At 33.9% G+C, this 18,870-nt stretch overlaps 1 protein-coding gene across 7 annotated transcripts in view; it reads right to left on the minus strand.

The window, feature by feature from the left end:
* DMD (dystrophin) overlaps positions 1–18,870 on the minus strand; it is a 979,946-nt gene that overhangs the window by 688,161 nt on the left and 272,915 nt on the right. For all 7 annotated transcript variants that reach the window (XM_059839939.1, XM_059839938.1, XM_059839941.1 and 4 more), the window contains 4 exons: positions 16,179–16,329; positions 10,985–11,104; positions 5,004–5,105; positions 4,749–4,856 (listed from right to left, as the gene is read on the minus strand). In XM_059839939.1, coding sequence (XP_059695922.1) covers positions 4,749–4,856; positions 5,004–5,105; positions 10,985–11,104; positions 16,179–16,329 — 481 coding nt within the window. The remainder of the gene's footprint in view (positions 1–4,748; positions 4,857–5,003; positions 5,106–10,984; positions 11,105–16,178; positions 16,330–18,870) is intronic.

An 18,870-nucleotide genomic window follows, 5' to 3' on the forward strand; every position in this document is an offset into this window, starting at 1 on the left:
TCACCCACAGCTCCAGTTCTTACCTGGGTTTAGTTTATAAAGCTTTACTGGTTTACTCCACTGATTTTCATTCCTTAAACATTTATTCTTTACACCCTAATCCTGGTAACTATAGCCAAACTTAAAACTCTTTATGCAGTTGTGGATTGCATACTAATCCCCAAGGCATGAAAAGGATAATCAATCAAGTGGTTAGACAACAAAATTCAGTCTACATATACTTTCCTACAGCTATATAATCCAAAACTGTAATTAAGAATGCAACTCAGCAAAAGAAATATTCATCGTCTTTGTAATCAGCACTCTTTCTAATCAGATTTGATTTGAAACATCATAATTACTAAGGGTAGGTACAGTTAATATCAAAAATTAAATTGATGTATCCCTGAGAAGTAGAAGCTAACTTCATATAGAAGAATTTCTTTTCAGAGTAGTAGGAGACCTAACAGATGGAGGAGAGTAGATGCAAACCAGTTTAGCATGTTAAATTTCAAGCACTGCTATATTTGACCTTTTTTTACGCCTACAGCGTCAGAAAAAGATGGTGTGGAAGCCACCATACGCTGACTGGAATAATAAAAAATTATATCCTGTGAAACATCAGTTAGTTCTGGGGACCAGTGTCTGATTTCCAATCACCCCACCCCACATCAGCTGGGGTATAACACACCCATGAGCTCAGCATCAATCCAAGACACCTGGAGCACAAGCAGGAAGTGAAGCACTACAAAAAGAAGGATGCTAAAAATTTCTTTTTAAGATATTTCTTACTGCAAATTAATATGCTTTTGTGACAGCTACAGTCAATCTGGAAAACTATAACTGGGAGATTCTGTTTTCACATTTTTTCATTAAAAACCTGTCAATGTGCTGCAATAACCAAAAACATGCTCTGGGTTTTTTTCCAGTACAGTAAAAGATCTAAAATAATAAGAGTAACTATGAAATATTATAATTTGGAAGAGAAGACAGGGTAGTTTGCTTAATGAAATTAATTATAGAATATATCAGTCAAAACTTCTGCCAAGTACATACTATGAACCATGATATTGGAACACTAAAAAGGGATTTCTTTATTTTTGGTAATGTGGTTCTATTTTGGGAGTTTAAGTTTTTACGTCTTGCTTTTTTCTTTTCCTTAAAGATCAAAAACTTCCTTTGCTTACTGTAATAGTCTAACCACCTACACCCACCATAAAGTTAGTTTTCAGCTGCAAAGAAATTTATTCCAGTCAAAAATATTGTAATATCCAAATTATTTTCTATATGAAAAAAAAAAAAAGTTGGGTGAAGCAAGAAAATGGAATATGGAATATATACTATAAATATATAGAGGTAGATCTTGCATACTTGTATACCTTTGAAAGAGCTCTCAGTATTTGTTACAAAAAAAACCCCTTCATTTTACAGACTAAAAAATGTAGGCTTAAGGCATGAGAAAGAATCTATCAAGTCTGTGCTATACATGGCACCAAAATATCACCTCAGTTCTACACTCTCAGTGCATCACAACTTCCAGCTAGTCCACGTTGGTTTTCACCCTACACCTTATGTAAGAATTAAAGAGTCAATTAAAGAGTCAGTGAATAAATGCTAGGTGGAAAATTTAAAAAAACCAAAACCCAAAAAGCCAGTTGTTTTAAGGAATTATTTTAAGAACTGGAGTGACTACCACTGAACAGTTTTTCTGACCTTTAAACTTGGAAGTCCCAGAAGAGAGCTGATGACTAAGATAAATTTTCACATACAATACTGAATAAATCTTTTGAAATAAACTGCAACCTGTGGAGGACCCCACACCAGAACAGGAAGGTGTGCTCTGAAGGAAATTGTGACCCTGTGGAGAGCCCATACTGGTGCAGGCTCCAGTCTGTGGACATTATTGTGATATAAAAGTCAATTTTTTTCCTGCTGTGAACTGCATCTCAACAGACCTGTTTCACATCAGACCCTTTAGAATGCTTAGGGCCTTGGAGGAAGGTTGTAGAATTTCAAATCAACAGTCACAATGCTAAATGGTTCAATAAATTACCTTCAGAAATTTCCTTCCAGTTAATGAAACTGGCTAAAGAACACAACCATAATCTGGAAAAATTCTGCAGAGAAGTGAGGCAGAAACATAGGCTGGAAGCTCTTATGCCATCTTACAATATCAAACCCAAAATTCTTAAGGCCTAACAGGAACACTAATGCTGTAACATTTTGCTGGAATGACTGGACAGCTGAGGGATCAAGATATCATATTGTTCAGAATATAAATGTCTTTATTCTAAGTGAAAAGTTACATTTTTATTTTCTCACAGACTTGCTTTTACATTTCAGACCTAATTATAAGAGTGATCCTTGGTGACAGCTTCTCCTCTACTACACTCAAACACATGTCAAAATAAAAACCACCAAAAGACAGGCACAACGTGTCAGGGTCAGGACAGTATGATCCCATTTTTCCCTATTTCTAAAAGCCAGTCCAAGAGAGAATATATTCCCTTCCAAAAAAACACTATGTGGCTCATATATTAATACAAATTCCTGAAGGTTCAGACAAGATTAAAACAGTAAATTGCCATACACAAAACTTATAGCAATTTGGCATTGTGGGAGTGTAAAAACACATACTCGCTGGAATTTGGAAACTACTGCTACTGGGTCTAAAAAATGAGAGGGGAATTCCAAAAGTAAAAGCTACTGTTCTGCTACAAATCACTAAAGAGGCAGTTTTCTTCTAGCATACCACCAATATTTAAATATCTAAACTATTGCATTATGAATCATGTTTCTAAAAAGATCAAAGATATTCACGTGTAAAAAGGAGTAAGGTGCAATTAATAAACTCCACCTGCTCTTTTAAGGATGACATGATTCTTGTTGAGGTTCAGGGCTATGGATAAATCATTTTATTTACTGTTTTATGTTCACTCAGTTTCCTGACAGACCACAATTATTTCATGGCAATAATGCTTAACCATTTAAACTGGTGGTATATTTTAAAATAATTTTGACTTCATAAGAGTTCATTAGGGAAACTTATGAAAATACAACAGAAGTGTTTCCTTCTAAATATCGTATTTTCAAGCACCTCTGAAAGGAACCCAAAGTGGCCCTATCCTTAACACTTGCAAACCCTTAACAGTCTGCTACTTCACAATTTCACCCTCTCTACCTATGTCCTCCAGCAACCTTCTGAAAACCAAAAGTATACATTTTTGAACAAATTTGAATTTCTTGTAATACATTTTTCTTCATGAAGGTACTCCAAAGCATCCTGAGTTTTCTCTAATCCATTATGTGTTAAAAGCCTGGCTTGAAGTCAGCTTCAAGACTGCTCACACAATAGATTGCTAGAATTTCCAAGAAGTATATAAACTGAGGCAATACATGTTTTCCTTCCTTTACACAGAAGTTTATTTAATCCTAAGCAATCTTTAATCAAAATCCAAGTCTGTACTTCTAAATGCATATTTTTATATGCTTAAAGCGTTGCAGAAAGAAAAAGAAGCAAAACATATGTAGCAGTGTAATAATTACTGTCTCAAGATCATGCTAAAAATCAATCTTCTGTTTCTTAAGTTAACTACTGAGTCATTTTATGAATCAAACAAAAATCTACCAGCAATTCTGGATCAGCTACTATGGAATTAAACAATGAGTCTATGAGTTCATTTTTTTTAAGCTTTATACATTTTTTTATGTGAGAAAAAAATTAAGTAAACTTCAGAAGCATCACAGTTACTCACCTCATAAACATAATGTATTTTTATCAACCCAGAGTCTGAATGCTTCTATTTTTAATACAGAATGATTAGAAGGAAAAAAATCCTAAATTGATTTTATAAAATGTAAGGCTGAGCCTTAGAGATATATAGCCAAAATATGTATATCCAAACAAACTATTTAATAAAAATATATAATTAATTGATATTTCATATTTATTACTTAATGATTAATAAAATCTAATTAATAATAAAGAAATATTCATGTCTGAAAAGATCAGCAGATTTTTTTTCTGATAAAGAAATAATTCACCTATTTAAACCAAAGTATGGATATGAGTATTTCCTTTCCCATAAACGCTAGGCAGTCATCATTTCATTACTGAAATAGCACAGAGAGTATTATCTTCTTTACAGAGGTCCTACTGCTGCAAAGCCATTGGCAAGTCTAGGCTGCCACAAGTTTTTCACCTCTGCAGGCACAGCCAGACCTACATTCCCTCCATAAAGACCATACACAGTGGAGAAACTGCTGTCGAGTGAGGTGGAGGATGTGTTGAAAAGGGCACATTTTATGCATGTAACTCCATTTCTGATGCTGAGGTACAGTTGTAAAGTAACACTAAATTCAACTTTTCATAACTTCTGAGACTTCAGCTAGTTCAAGGGATGTATGACCGGGTTTGCTGAAGGATAACTTTTTCATATGCAAATTCCTTTGCACATATATAGATTCACACAATAGATACACCAACAGTATCAACAAAGAAACCTTCACTAGTAAAGTATACATATTTTTAAGACACCAAAATGCTATTTTATTTCATGAACTTTTGACCAAAGATACAACCAAGAAAAACATCTCTATCCATTGGTTCCTTGAGCAGCAAGTCTATGGACCAACCTATTCCATCACAGGAGGCGAAGCCCACTCCCAAAGGATGAAACCCTACGGTCTGATAGTGGGGTAAAGCCATGTGCAAGCAGACTCAGATTAAGGAAGCTGAACATAAAAACAGAAGAATGAAAAATACATACAGCCAATTTGCTTAGATTGGTCAGCATTTCATTCTGATCTCCAAAGCCAGTTGTATGAATTTTGCTCACAGCATCCTCTTTCTCAGTAAGCCACGCGTCAAAAAGGCACTGAAATAAAAGTGGAAAGAAAAAGCTCCAGTCATGCCTTTCCTATATACATATATACACAAAAATAAAATGTATTATCAGATTTCCTATAATGTTTGAAGAACATTCCAATTTATACCTTAAAAAAAACCCAAAAAAGCTATTCACCTGCTCTTCTGCAAAATGCTGCCATTTACGAAGAATATCTTGCAGAAGGACCCATCGTTCTTCTGTCCATCTGCAGATGGCTGCCCACCGTTTTCCAAAGTGCTGGAGAGAAAGAAACACAAAAGTCTGTTTAGCATTTGTTTACTTTTTTCTTCCTTAACAAGGAAAGTTGTTTTCCCTATGGCATTACAAAATTTTTATGGAAATATTTTCCTTATTCACTTTTTTCTCAGGCATTTGCCCTTAAAATATGTTGCATATCACACTGAAATGGATTTTAGGCCCGTTTGAAATATAATCAAAATGGAGAGAATAGGGAAAGCACTAGATCTAAACACTGAATATTTTAATACTAATCTAGAGATAGTTTTCTAGCAAGACTCTACTACTGCACTTTGAAAAACTCACTCTATTCAAATACTTTAAGATGGCTAAACAGAACTACTTGAAACATAAACAAAATGGGCAAAAAAGTGGCCAAAGCAAGACCAAAAAATTGGCTTTTAACTTGCATCATCAGTGGTACAGTTAGTCAAAGCTCTCACCTCTTTTAAAATATTGCAGTATTAAAAAACCCATACTTATAAACTTCCACATGAGCACAAATCCCAGTGAGGTTTCCCAGGTATTTATACCATTTGCTACTATGCATGTATTTAAATTAGACAAAGCACCAACCATCTTTTTCTCTTCTCCCTTACTTTTGCTGATGATAGAAAATTTTTACTGTAATGATTTATAGTGACTTAATTACCATAGATATCAAATGCAAATTACTCAGCTGCTCCCAAATAAAAAAAAAAATCTCTTATAAACACCTGAAAGTTTCTCTGTATTGCTGCATTCTTAATTTTTCATCCACTTCAAAAGCACACCTTGACAAAAAGATAATATTTTCTTCCTTTTTTCATATTGAGCTATTTACTTCATTACTCTTATGGATCCCTTATAACTTGAAATATTACATAATGCTATATCCTTTGTATTTGCCTATTCCTCATTAAGATTGTAATTTAATTTTAGCAAAAATGTAGCATCCAAATACTGGATTCTTAAAACTAAGGTTTAAATTAGAACTGTATTTTCTACCAAGAAGAAAAGAAATTAAGTTTCACTTCCTAGGATATGAAAGATAAACTTTCAGAAAGCCATTTGAATTTGTTTATTTAACAGCTTTATGACATAGTAAAAAATCAGCAGATACATTTTTACATTTAGTGGACACTAAAACCATAAAATATTCAATTGAATATTTTTATCTCGCTAATTACTTGTTCAAAAATCATAAGCATATCTTTCCTCACAGCTATTATATAAAAATCCTCATACCTGAGTAACTTTTAAATAGCTCACATCCAAGCAGCTGACTTTTCTTAATGATTACTGTGAGAAAAATAATTTCCTCTCAACAACTGCAATAACATCTCCATCAATTATCACTGCGATACATCGTCAAAAGTATTTTTTCATCCTTTAGGAAACAGCAAAACCTCAATAGAAGATAAAATATCTGGCTCTGCATTAACTCTGAGAAATATATTGATTTGCAAAACCAAAATGTTAATACAAAATAGCATTTTCAGCAAAATATTTCAGAGCCACATAACCTTTTTGTTTCCTCAATGATTTGACAATATCTTTTATTTCAATAAAGTAAGCAAAGTGACCAAGCAACTACACTGATAAAAGTGCTGATTCTGTGACCCACCTTAAATCTAGTTATTTATCAGGAGAGGCCATAGCAACCATGAGACCAAGACACACTGTTTGGTTAAGGCAGGAAGTTCCAAGTTCAAAATTTCATGTTAGGACTGTTATTTATAAAACAGTTATTATACTAAATCACATGGTGCTCAAATTTATCTATTCACATCAAACAGTAGCCTGCATGATGCCCACAAACTCAGACTGTTCCAAGTGTTCCTAACATCTGGGAAAACAAATTTTCTGATAAACTGATTGAATCCACACTAACAAGTAAAATGCCATCCTGTAAAAAAAAAAAAAAAAAAAAAAAAAAAAAAGCCATTTCTTACAGCCCTAACACAAATTTTTAGAGAAATCTGCATGCAAAAGATGTTTTATTTTTTCAACTTCTCAGAGGACACTGAAGGAATATTTTATATGACTATCAAAAGCAGAAGGGGAAATATTTTAGTCTGCTAAAAGGTCAAAGTAAGGATGCACAAGAACAGAAGAAAATGAGTAAAATATAACTCTTGGGAACACTGGATCAAAATCATGTACTGCAAGCCTGCAACTAACAGAACTTATTTGATAAATGTTTTTCTAATCAGGTATTAATATCCACTTTTTAAAATAATGAGAAAAAAAGTGTAAAAATGTTTTTGCCTATATCCAAAATTAATTTTTTACAACTTAATATTTAGCCTATTCATAGAATTTCTACCAAACAGCATTAAGTTTTGTGAGCAGTTCTCAAGGTCTCAACATTTCATGCACCAGCACACAGAGTGGGAGAAACAAACAGGAGGAACTGGAAGCACTGGTCAGGTCCCACAGCTGTGATGTTAAAGACACTTGGTGGATTGGTTGGAAATCTGTGAAGGAGAACTCCAGCCTGCTCAGGATGTAAACTATTCTACAGGGAATTAGAAGAACTTTCTAGATCAGTAACCCTTGTCCTTATGGATGATTTCAACTTCCCAGGCATCAACCAGGAATACCATACTTTTTTAAGAGCAGATCTTGGAAATCCCTTTAGTCTGTAGACTGCAACTTCCTGTCATAAGTGCTCAGTAGGTCAACTGAAATAGTCTATTCATTTGTGAATATTCCTCACTTATGTTGATGCATTTTAACAAGAACAGCCCATATTTCATCTTCAATCAATGATCAGTACCCTGAATAATATGAACATATAATCCTGGAAAATACTCAGCTCCTTTCCCCCAGAGGGGAGTAAGCCATCAAGTAGTATTTGATACACTTTATACAGTTATCTTTCTAGCACAGACCCTGCCCCTTGAAGCCTGGGGAAGCCTCTAATTTGAGCTAGTCCACAAGAGTCCTTAAGAGACATGTAATCTGCTGGGTATAATTATGGAAAAAAGATCTCCCTGCATTCATGGTTTCTGTATGTTATCCAGCCATTTCTCTGAGCTGAAGATAATTTCCCCCACTTTTTTCTGTAGAAATGAGTCAGAGTACAGCAAGAGATTTGCTACTAAAGTGGTTTGATCTTGCAGCACTAAATATAGATTTGAGCCTTACCCCACAGCTGCCTTGGTAAATCTAGGGATTGAGTTTAATTGGGGTTTTGGAGTTTTAAGTCTAAATAGTGGGTTCTTAGTAGCAGTATAAACAGATCCTCTCAATATGTCACACATTGCTATGTGAAGTAAGCAAAGTAATGTAAAGGTAGTTTTAATATTCACACTCACCCAGCCTATCTGTAACCTCTCAAAGTACCTTAGAGGAACAGCTGTTTCTAAGAAAAGCCCTGAAATTGTGTTTAGTTTTAGTTTTCCAAGCAAGGGTAAATTTTCAATTAATAACTTGATTCAGGGGACACTTTTGGCTTCTATGCCATTAACTGCCTCTTAAATAGATATGTTTTTACATAGGCAAAAAATGTAAGAACTTTACTGTTGAAAAGTGAGAACTGTTGAAAGAAAAGAACTTTAATGCTAATTTAAAATGAGCATAGATTCATGTCAACCTTCTTGAGACATCTCAAAAAGTTCACTTTAGGTATTAAAAAATTGTCTTATACAAATATTTGAAAAAAAATACATATTATATACATAGATACTTATATGTATGAAAATATTTCAGGAATCACCACCTGAAAAAGAAATACAAAACTGAATTGCACCAGCTTAGAAAATGCATGGAAATAAATGCTCATTTTCTTCCTAATCTGATCCTGACCAGCACCTCAGTGAGCCAGTCTTATTAAGCTCTTTTTTCTGACAGTTCAAGCTCTTGTTTTGTTCTACTTTTAGAAGTCAGACTGACAGATACATAATCAAGCTTGGAACTTTTCTCCATTGTGCTTTTGGTGAAATGGTCTAATGGTTGTGCCTGTCAACACATTTTATCTCCTGTGCTTATATTCAGACTGCAAGTGTTAAGGAAAAAAAAAAACCCAAACAGTTCCTGTACACAAAAAAGAGGTGTAACATTTCACAAGAGGTGTAGCAGGTGGACTGTGGTAACTCTGTTCTCCTGGGCATTAAAATATAAAAGTTTCCACACCTCCCTACCACTCTAAACCCTGTAGATTTATATCTGTACTTGGGTTTTATTGACATCTCTAATATTGCTACATATTCCTTTACTTCCAGAGCAATGGAATTATGTTTTCTCTCAGATTCTTCTGTAAGAAATTATGAAAAAAGGACATAATAGAAGAGCAAATATTCTGTTCCACAGCACCCCATGCTCTGCTCAGAGAGCCTGTGCTGCAGGGTGAGGGGACTCAGGAATTGTCTTTCTAGCATCTTTCAAGGAATGTACTTTTTTCCAAGACAGTAATACTTGGTGTTTTATGCACTAGCATAGTTATAAATTATCTATTTCCACGGTGTTTAATTTATATTAATTATTCATGATGTTTCTTTAAGGTATTGCAATATTGCCTGAATTCTATTTCATGTTTTATTCCAATATGGATCAGCCACAGATGTTGCACAGGATACTAATGGTATCCTTCCAATGATTGCAATAATATGGGGTGAAGCTGTGTCACCTGATGTTCCTTTATTCTTCTTCCTGAAGATGTGAAATTAGATTTTCTAACAATCCACCAACATTTCATTTGATTTTCACACTATTAAAAACTCTCATTTCTACATCTTCTTACTCATGAAGTGCCATAAATATCGAATACTGTTAATTATTTTCTCTCTTCTTCCATTCAAAATATTTTACAAGTTTAGTTTAGCTTCAAGAGCCATGTTCTTGCTAGGGATCTGCTTTATTCAACTGAACAGTTCCAAGGAGATGTCTGGAAAGATATTCTGGAAGGTTAAGATTGTTTTGGGCAGGTGCACCACAGTTCTGACACTTAGGATGAAGTCAAAATTAATTAATAATTCTGGATCAGTAGAGGCTGTATTGTTATCTTGGCTGGTTGTGCTGCTTGAGTGACTAAGTAGCTGCAGTACAGAAAACTCAGAATTGCATTCCAAGCAGTAGGGCTCAGCATCTTAGTCAAACCTACTCTAAATTGCAACTACTGATTGCTGGTATTGGTACCCAAATTAGCTACATCCAAGACAGCACACAGGTATCTGTCTGTGCTACAGCTATACCTGCTGGAATGCAGATAGCTTCTCTAGAGAAACCTTAGGTGGTAATGATTTAGAACCCACAAAAACTTATTTTCTTAGGCAATAAAGAAAAATTTAAAAAAACTGTTTCTCCTTTCTGAAAGAGAAAATAGAAAGAATCTTGGTTGTAATGTTACAATTCCTCTTGAGCTGTGTCCCTGGAGAGCTGACCACCAACACAATAGAACCCTCCTTCAATGTACCTCAACATTAATTACCAACTTTCGTTTATCCAATTTCATTCAGCAGTTACAGTAAGAGCATTGGAATATAAATAATAAAGCAACTTTTTAAAGACACAAGTGAAGTAGTGAATTTTTATTATGAGCAAGTTAATATTTGAAAAATTTTAGAATATCTTGGCTGCTAACTCTATCACAAATGTATCTTCAATGTGTCATTCTTTTAAATATACTCAAGTAATTGTATTTAGAAAATACAATTAAGTGATACTTCCCTTTTTCTCCGAAGAAAAATGGCCATGAGAAAATAATTTGAAATAAATTCTGACTTTCACCTCAAAAGTACTTTAGAAAATAGAGAATAATCTTTATATTTCTCAATAAACTTTACTTGTCTACAAATTATGATCCTGTAGATCATGAACACATTCACTATCTGGTTTTTCTTATTAAAATTTTCTATTTCAATTTTTTGGGACCAGCACTGCCATTCAGTCATTACCTGAAGCTGCTCTTCCAGTGCAGCAGTAGCTCTGTCACCACTGTTTTCATCTACCACCACTACCATATGGGTTAGGGAATTCACCTTGACTTGCTCCTGCTCCAGATCTTCTTGAAATGCCTATAATGAGAGGATGTATGTTAGAGAACGTGTTCCAAAGTAAAAAAAAAACAAAAACAAAATGAACCAAACAAAAAAGTGAACCATTGACTGATTAGCTTGCATAAATGTCTATGAGAACTCCAGAACTTTAAGTTACTCAGAAGTCCTAACTCTTATACAATATTCCAGAATGAAAATTTTGCTTGAGAAATAATTTGTTGAGTTTTTGTAGCCGATTTGCAGACAGTCACATAATATTCATACATACCAATAGCCTGCAGATTTTAAATAGTCACTGAATTAAATTTTGTATTTCATAATAATGTATGAAAACAATTTTTTCCAATGTTGTAATAATATAAAAAATCACATAGATTTCATTAAACCAGCACATGCTAACTTCAATTTGGCACGCTACAACATTACTCACACAGGAGAAAACTGCTCAGGAGGTGACCCACCATTAGCAAACTCATGCAGAAACCTACTTTCACTCCCTGCAGAAACCAGGAATCTAAACAAGAAACTAAACAGGAAACAAAGGCATTTCATGATTTCTGCATGTCTGATGAAAACATTGCTTGCCTTTTTTTTTTTTCCCTCACTTGCCATGAAAGATGGAACCCCTCCTTTGCTGCAGTTAACAAAATAAAAACCAGCCCAGCTCTGGCACCAGAGAACTGAGCAGCCAGACATATTTTCTCCTTCCCTTGCTCTGGTGCAGCAAGGGGACACACAACAAAAATGGAAGGAGCCAAAGTGGTGTTGGTAATGAAAATTTAAACCACACAGAAGACCTCATACCACTCCCCTGAAAAAAAACACAAAACCAAAACCCAAGGTAGCCAGGACTCCATTTTGCCTGACACACTTTTTAGGTGTCTCTAACTTGCTTCAAACCAACAAAATAATTAGGGAAACCAAAGTCCTGGATTATTTTCTCATTACTTCAGCTGAGTGTGTTCTAGGAATTGATGCATTTATAGTGGAATAGCTACAGCCTGAAAAATAGCATGGCCTTGTCACAAGAGAAACCTTGACTGTGTTACCTACTATGCTGAATTTCACAATGATGTGCTTTTCTGCTGCTTTTTCAAGTAACTCACTCATGTATGAAGTCCTTGCTGAACATAAGCTCATGCATTCTAAAACTCTTTTTAAATCATCTTACTTTTATTAAAAAATTAAAAAAAAAACAAAAAATAATGTGGTTATAAGCAATAAGAAAGGAACTCACAGACCACTTTGTTTTTAGGCTATGAATATCTTACTACCCATTTCAGAGTTAAGTTCTTTCATGGGAATATTGAGACAATATAAGAATACTCCTTTTTCTGACTTTCATGGCTGTGAGTACCCTTTGATTCACAGAGCTAGACTATAAAACAATTCTCAAGGACTGTGAAGTATACTAAATTGTTAGTGTCATCCCTGGAATTTAGACTTCTCAACATTTTATGATCCAGCACTGGAGAGGGAAGAGGAGGCAGAACAGTCATGGATTAGTGTGTATAATACAGCTCACTTCCCCCACATTTAACACCCTCTTTAAGCCATACAAAACAAATTTATTGCTCCCTAAGTCTACAGCCATGGACAAGGTGACTTTAATTTCCTTATTAGCTGGAATCTGACAGATGGCATCCCAGAACAAAACCAGAGTTAGCAGGAGTGGATGGCACTTTGGAGCTGGGAGTCTCACACACATTGTGAAAGACTTGAGAAGCCATGGAACAGATGAACCAGAAAGTTGACTCATTAACTAAACCTCAGGCAGATTCAATTTAGTCTGAAGTAAAAAGACTGTTCCTTATAACCCAAGTGTCTATTTTTACCATGAAATTCATTGGTGAGAATTGTTTGTTTACAGGATCCTGTTGGAACAGGAATTTATGATGGACAGTTTCAAGGCAAGAGCACATTCTGTTCAAATAATTTAAATGGTAATTTCTAACAAGTTGCCCTGAGCTTATTAGAGAAATAGCAAATTTTCAGGGACTTGGACGTAGATGAATAAAGATAGCAACAAGAGAAACTCATAAAATTCTACAATTCCTTTAACTCCTATCTATCAGATAACAATTTACACAACTCAAACAAAATCTAGTTCAAAAAGAATAAATATGCCCACCAAAGTCATCCAAGACAAATCCGTCCTGATATTTGGACACTGAAGAAGTGTCTCCTTTGACTTTTCAAATTGATTTGAAGCATTAAAAATCCTGGCACTAAAAAAGGCTTAGATGTTTTTAGAAACTTAATGAAACTATAAAAATCTACCAATTATATATGGTGTAATAATATTAAATAACAATAATATATATGGTATATTAACTGGAATGTTACAATCAGTGCATTTAAAAGCACAATTTTAAAATTTATTCTAACAATTCCAATACCATATTCTTCTTGGACAGCTCAATAGTCCTTAAATTTTCACTGAAAAATAGCTTGTTTCCTTTAAAAAATTACAAGGAAGGGATAATTGTAACAGGAGACAAAATATTTAAAATGCTACTGCAAAAGAAAAAAAAACCCAACAAAACAAAGCAACAACAACAACAACAAAAAAAAAAAAAAAACACACAAAAAACAAACAAAAAAAAACCAAAAAAAAACAAATAAAAAAAACAAACCCCCCCCCAAAAAAATCACTGAAATACTTAACTAATCTTCCAAAATATATTGACTTTGCCAGCTTTCCTACCAGAAATATGTACCTTCCTAATGACCTAAAAATTTCTTCACCACTTCAGTCCACTCATAAAATTTTCAGTACTATCAAGATAAGAAGCTCATATATTTTGGCTTTAAGCAGCATGCTGGGAAGAATGTAGTGTTCTTTCTCTGGTCTGATTGTTGGTTGCCATCTCCAATACATATTAGTGGTTGTTTTGTTTTTTTGGGGATTTGTTTGTTTGTTTTCTGTTTTTTTTTTAATATGTTCCAGCAGAGAAACTGAAGTGTCAGTCACAAGACCTCAAGACCAATATTTTGAAACATCATTTAAAAATACATAAAATAAAGAATTGATATGTATGGAAATCATAACTCAAAGGAAGAGACATAACATGAATTAAATGAGTGAAAAGTACCTACTAATGAACAGGTAAAGAGAGGAAGGCAAAATTATAAGGGTAAAGAAGAGACAGAGGCAGGATGACAACAACCCAAACTTAACATGTTTGCTGGTCTGTTTCATTTGAAATGATGATTGCTTTTTATATCTTCAAACTTTTAGTTTCTCTGATGAATTTACAAAACATTGTTTTCTGATACAACCAGACTCATGTGAGACTAAGAAAATATGAAGAGTTTTGGGTTTACTTTTTTTATTTGCTTGTTTAATGATGAAGCAATAAATGACCTAATATAAGTCCACTGTTTTAACCCTTGCTATAGGAGGAAGCTTTGCTGTATGTAAAATACCAAAAATCATGTGGCACTTTCTCTCAATAACTGAAAGAATGGAAAATCCTGTTCTTTGACTTCTGAATAACACAAGGGATAGATGAATACAAATGTAATTAAAATTAAATCCAAATCATTTTATTTCCAGCATTTCTAGCTAAATTTTCTTTTGCACATGAAACAGATTTGAGAAGTAATACACATAAATAATGTTCACTAACTCAACACACCACAGGGAAGAAGAAGCATGTGGCAAAGAATTTCTGTATGTCTTCACTCAGAATGTTCAAATACAAGCTAATTACCTATTTTTCTCAGTATCAGAAAGAAGCAGCATAAAGAGATTGCATAAATAAAGGTATTGCATTTTAAGTTAGTATTTAAGCATAGAAATAGGAGTAAAGTTATTCAAGTCTTAGTATTGAATTATTCAAAGTCTTTCATGTTTCTTTCTCCAATTACCATTTCATAATTACCTTCAGTCTTTTTTAAAAAGAAAATTTAATGTCAGGAAATGTCCTTAGCTAGCAAAGCCACATACTGAAATGCACTGTCTCATCACAGGGCAAGCACAGACAGCACCAACAGCAGCAGGAGCTGCAGAATTTGTATTCTTCTTCAGTAGCACTCCTTAATCAGAATGCAAAGAAATCATCTTTAACACACAAGTGCATCATGAAGTCTTTTGAAGCTTTTGACCTCTTTTGAAAAGAACTGTAAAAGCTGATTTCAGTTTGAATTGTTTTTCAGGATGATCTGCCCTCTAAAATCTGGATTAGCACTAACACAGGCCAAGAAGCATCAGGTGTTAAAATCTCTCAAGATACCAAGGCAAGGAACTGCTTTGAGACATTGATTTAGAGACATTAGAATGTCATCATATTAAGTCTCCACCACCTCACAAATCACCTTTGTTTTCTACATTTTTCTGTGTTTCCTTATCATCATCATGTGCTATAGACACATATGCAAATTTATTTTTAAATCTAAATTAATATGAAGTAAGGCAATCTAATCCAGTAAATTTAATCAGTCTATTACACAAACTGTCCTCTCTCTCATTTTAGTTCTTAATTCTTCCAATTAAAATTACCCTTACATAATGTGGAAGAAATTGGCAAAATTCCATTTTATATTCTATTCCTGAGTTTGGTCGGCTTTTTTTTTTTTTTTTTTTTTTTTTTTTATTGTTGTTGCTGTTTCAATACATTGCCAAAAAGTATTTTCTACTGCTAGAAAGTAATGCATTTCACAGTGCAAAATATATATTCAGTGCAAATATATATTCAGGATCTCTGGAGTCCTAACAATATTGTGTGGTCTGACAACTGTATCATTGCTGTTACAACATGTAAGAGAAAAAGCAAGATGCAGGAAGAATACACAGGCATTAATAAACCTGATATATTTTCATTCTAATGTAATGAAAAGATGTTACAGTTGCCTTGACTATTCTAGTATATTGCTTACACATAAAAAGAACGTAATATTTTTTAATATCAGAATAAAACTCACAGTTGTGATAAAGTAAGTCTACAAAAGCTTGTTAACTGTATAGAACAATAAATATTAAACCAAGATTTCATATTACTTTGCTATGCTCTAATGGCAGGAGTAGAGATTTTAAAATGTCAAACAGCCAATTTGGTTTTTATGCCTTTGGAAGCACATCACAGCATACCTTATGCTCTTCTATTTGGCGCTTCAGGTCCTCTAGATCTGGACCTAAGGGCTCCAAATCAGTTTTCTTTGTCTTTTCCTCTGTTTTTGTCAGCCAATCAGCCAGCTGGGCTAGCTGCTGATTCTGCAGATCCATTAGGATTTTATGCAAACTATAAAACAAAGAAAAAATAATTAGAATTTAAAAGTGAAGAAAAAAACAAGCAGAAACATCTGCCCTGTATACTAACAGATTTTCACAAGGTTACATTTGAAGGCAGCAGAGAAATAGAAGCTTTTGAATATGTGCTTTGAAAGGGGAACAGGCTCCCCAGGGCAGTGATTAGAGCACCAGCCTGACAAAGCTCCAGAAATGTTTGGGGAATTCTCTCAGGCAGAGGGTGTGACTGTTGGGATGTCTGTGCAGGGCCAGGAGTCGGACTTGATGACCCCAATGGGTCCCTTCTGACCCAGCACATTCTATGGTTTTATGGAGAAGGTAGATAAAACTGTTTTGAAATAGTTTTGATTTAGAAAAATTGTTTTGAAGCTTTTTCTTTAGGAACTCACTATATCATATAATATTCCATCTGTTAAAACATTGTATTCCTGTTCAAATTTCCTACACTCTGTTTTTTTAAAGCTTGTTTTGTCCACTACAAGTATTTTGAAAGTTGTTCAAACAGCTGACCTTAGCAGGCTTTCTCTAATTTAGGACATTAAATAGAAAAAATATTATATTTTCAGTTATTAAATGGAAAATACTCTGAAAATTTCACAAAACTGAAGTACTTCAGTTTTGCCTAATCAAATTGTATAGCTAGATCCAAAATAATCTGGCCAAAAATCCATGACAGATTTCCACTTAGACTTGACTCTTTAGAAAGTCTCAAAACTCTCCTAAACAAAATCTTCATCAACGGCATTTTTAGATTTCAGATTTGTTTTTTCTATTTTTCTTTTTTTTTTATAAACTGGAAATTATATTTAAAAGATTGAATAAAACCACCAGAGGACTCATATAGTATTGTTTCCATCCTAATCTCTCTATTAATTACAGATAGAGTACAGAAGGGTGATACCCTGTTTCAATAAAGCCCATGGTTTATAAGGGATTAGGGATCTTAGATCTCAGTCCTTCACTTTAAACTGTGTATTTTATTGTCTTGATGCTCTAAACTAAGCTATTATAAATAACATTGCTTTATCATGGAGATATTCCTCTCAGCATTAAATTAAATAAACTGTACAGAAAACCTGTTACAGTAATCTGAAGAAAATGAAAATATGATGAAACACATACTATAAATAATATTGACATTATTCTGAAGTAAGGAGCATAAACTTAAAAGTTAAGTAATCACAAAACATAATCACAGTTAATTCCTAAAGCAAAAGAATGCTTCTTCTTTCTTACCATTCACCAGGTAATTCCTTGTTTTCATTATACTTTTGTAAACATCTGATATGAGGGTTTAGTATCTATTTCTATACCTAAGGAGATTATCAAAACTTTTGTTTATAGTATGGCTTGAAAAAGTTTCAAATTAAAAAAAAAAATGGAATTGAATGTGTTTTAAAAGTTGTTGAACTCCCTATAAAGTGGTAAATTACAATGTTTTTATCTACAGTGACATATTTATCACTGAGATGCTTTACTATAGAGAATACTGTTTGAGAAAGGCCAGAAGGAAGAAACAAACAAACAAAAAGACAGTTTTCCTTCAGCATGCTACTGCATTGCTTATTAGAACAGTCAAATGCTTTCAATACATAGTGGATTCATGAGAAATCCAATCTGGGCTGCTTTTACACAAAGGCATTGTTGTGTTCCAAACCTCCTCTGACATTCTGACCTCCTAAATCACTTTTTATAAGACCCTTTCATTTTTTATAGCATATTTATCAGTATATCTTCCTCCTGTCCTTGTTTATTACTTGCTTTTGTTTTCCTTGTGCTGTAAAGTGTGGTACCTTTTTTCACATTTCCCATTACCATTACAGAGGTCAGACAGCCTTGCTGTTCTCATCTTTACAAAAACCATCCCTGTTTGGCTAAACATGTCACTGTTACCTTAGGGACAAGATTACAGCAACCTACTCAGAAGATTGTGCCTTAAACTGAAGTAGAAGATGGATCCTGAAAGTTTCAATAATGTATAATAGCCCCAAAATATATTATATTGTGATAGGAAAACTTTTTATACTCATCCAGCCAGTTTCTTGAAACACAGTTGTTTGACCAAAGGGCCAGAATCAACTATATCTAAGTATATCACTCCTGAGCAATTTTCTCTTTCCCTATCCCCAATCTCATCAAATTTATCGCAGATTTTTTTTTTGTATAGAAAATGAAATAGCAGTGCAACACTCTCTGTGAAGCCCTTATTATTTTGTCTTCTCCTAAACTCATATTACCCAAATATGACCTGCTTTAGAAGAGACTGGGCCACTCAATTCCCCAAGCAATGACCTAAAGGTGCAGGGAGGTGGGTTTAACAGCTGGTGTTAAAGGGCATTTTAAGCAGACAAAGTACCACTGAGAGACATAGCTACTTGCACGTGTTGATTTAAATGAAATTAAGTATGGCAAATAAAAACTCCCTACAGTAAAGCATCATAGATTTTTCTCTCCAAAAATATACTAGAACTGGAAAAAGTTAGGTTGAAACATCTGAAACCCAGAAACAATTTTATAGTCAAAGGAAGAATAA

The sequence above is a fragment of the Haemorhous mexicanus genome, chromosome 2 (genome assembly GCF_027477595.1).
Source record: "Haemorhous mexicanus isolate bHaeMex1 chromosome 2, bHaeMex1.pri, whole genome shotgun sequence".
Taxonomy (NCBI): domain Eukaryota; kingdom Metazoa; phylum Chordata; class Aves; order Passeriformes; family Fringillidae; genus Haemorhous; species Haemorhous mexicanus.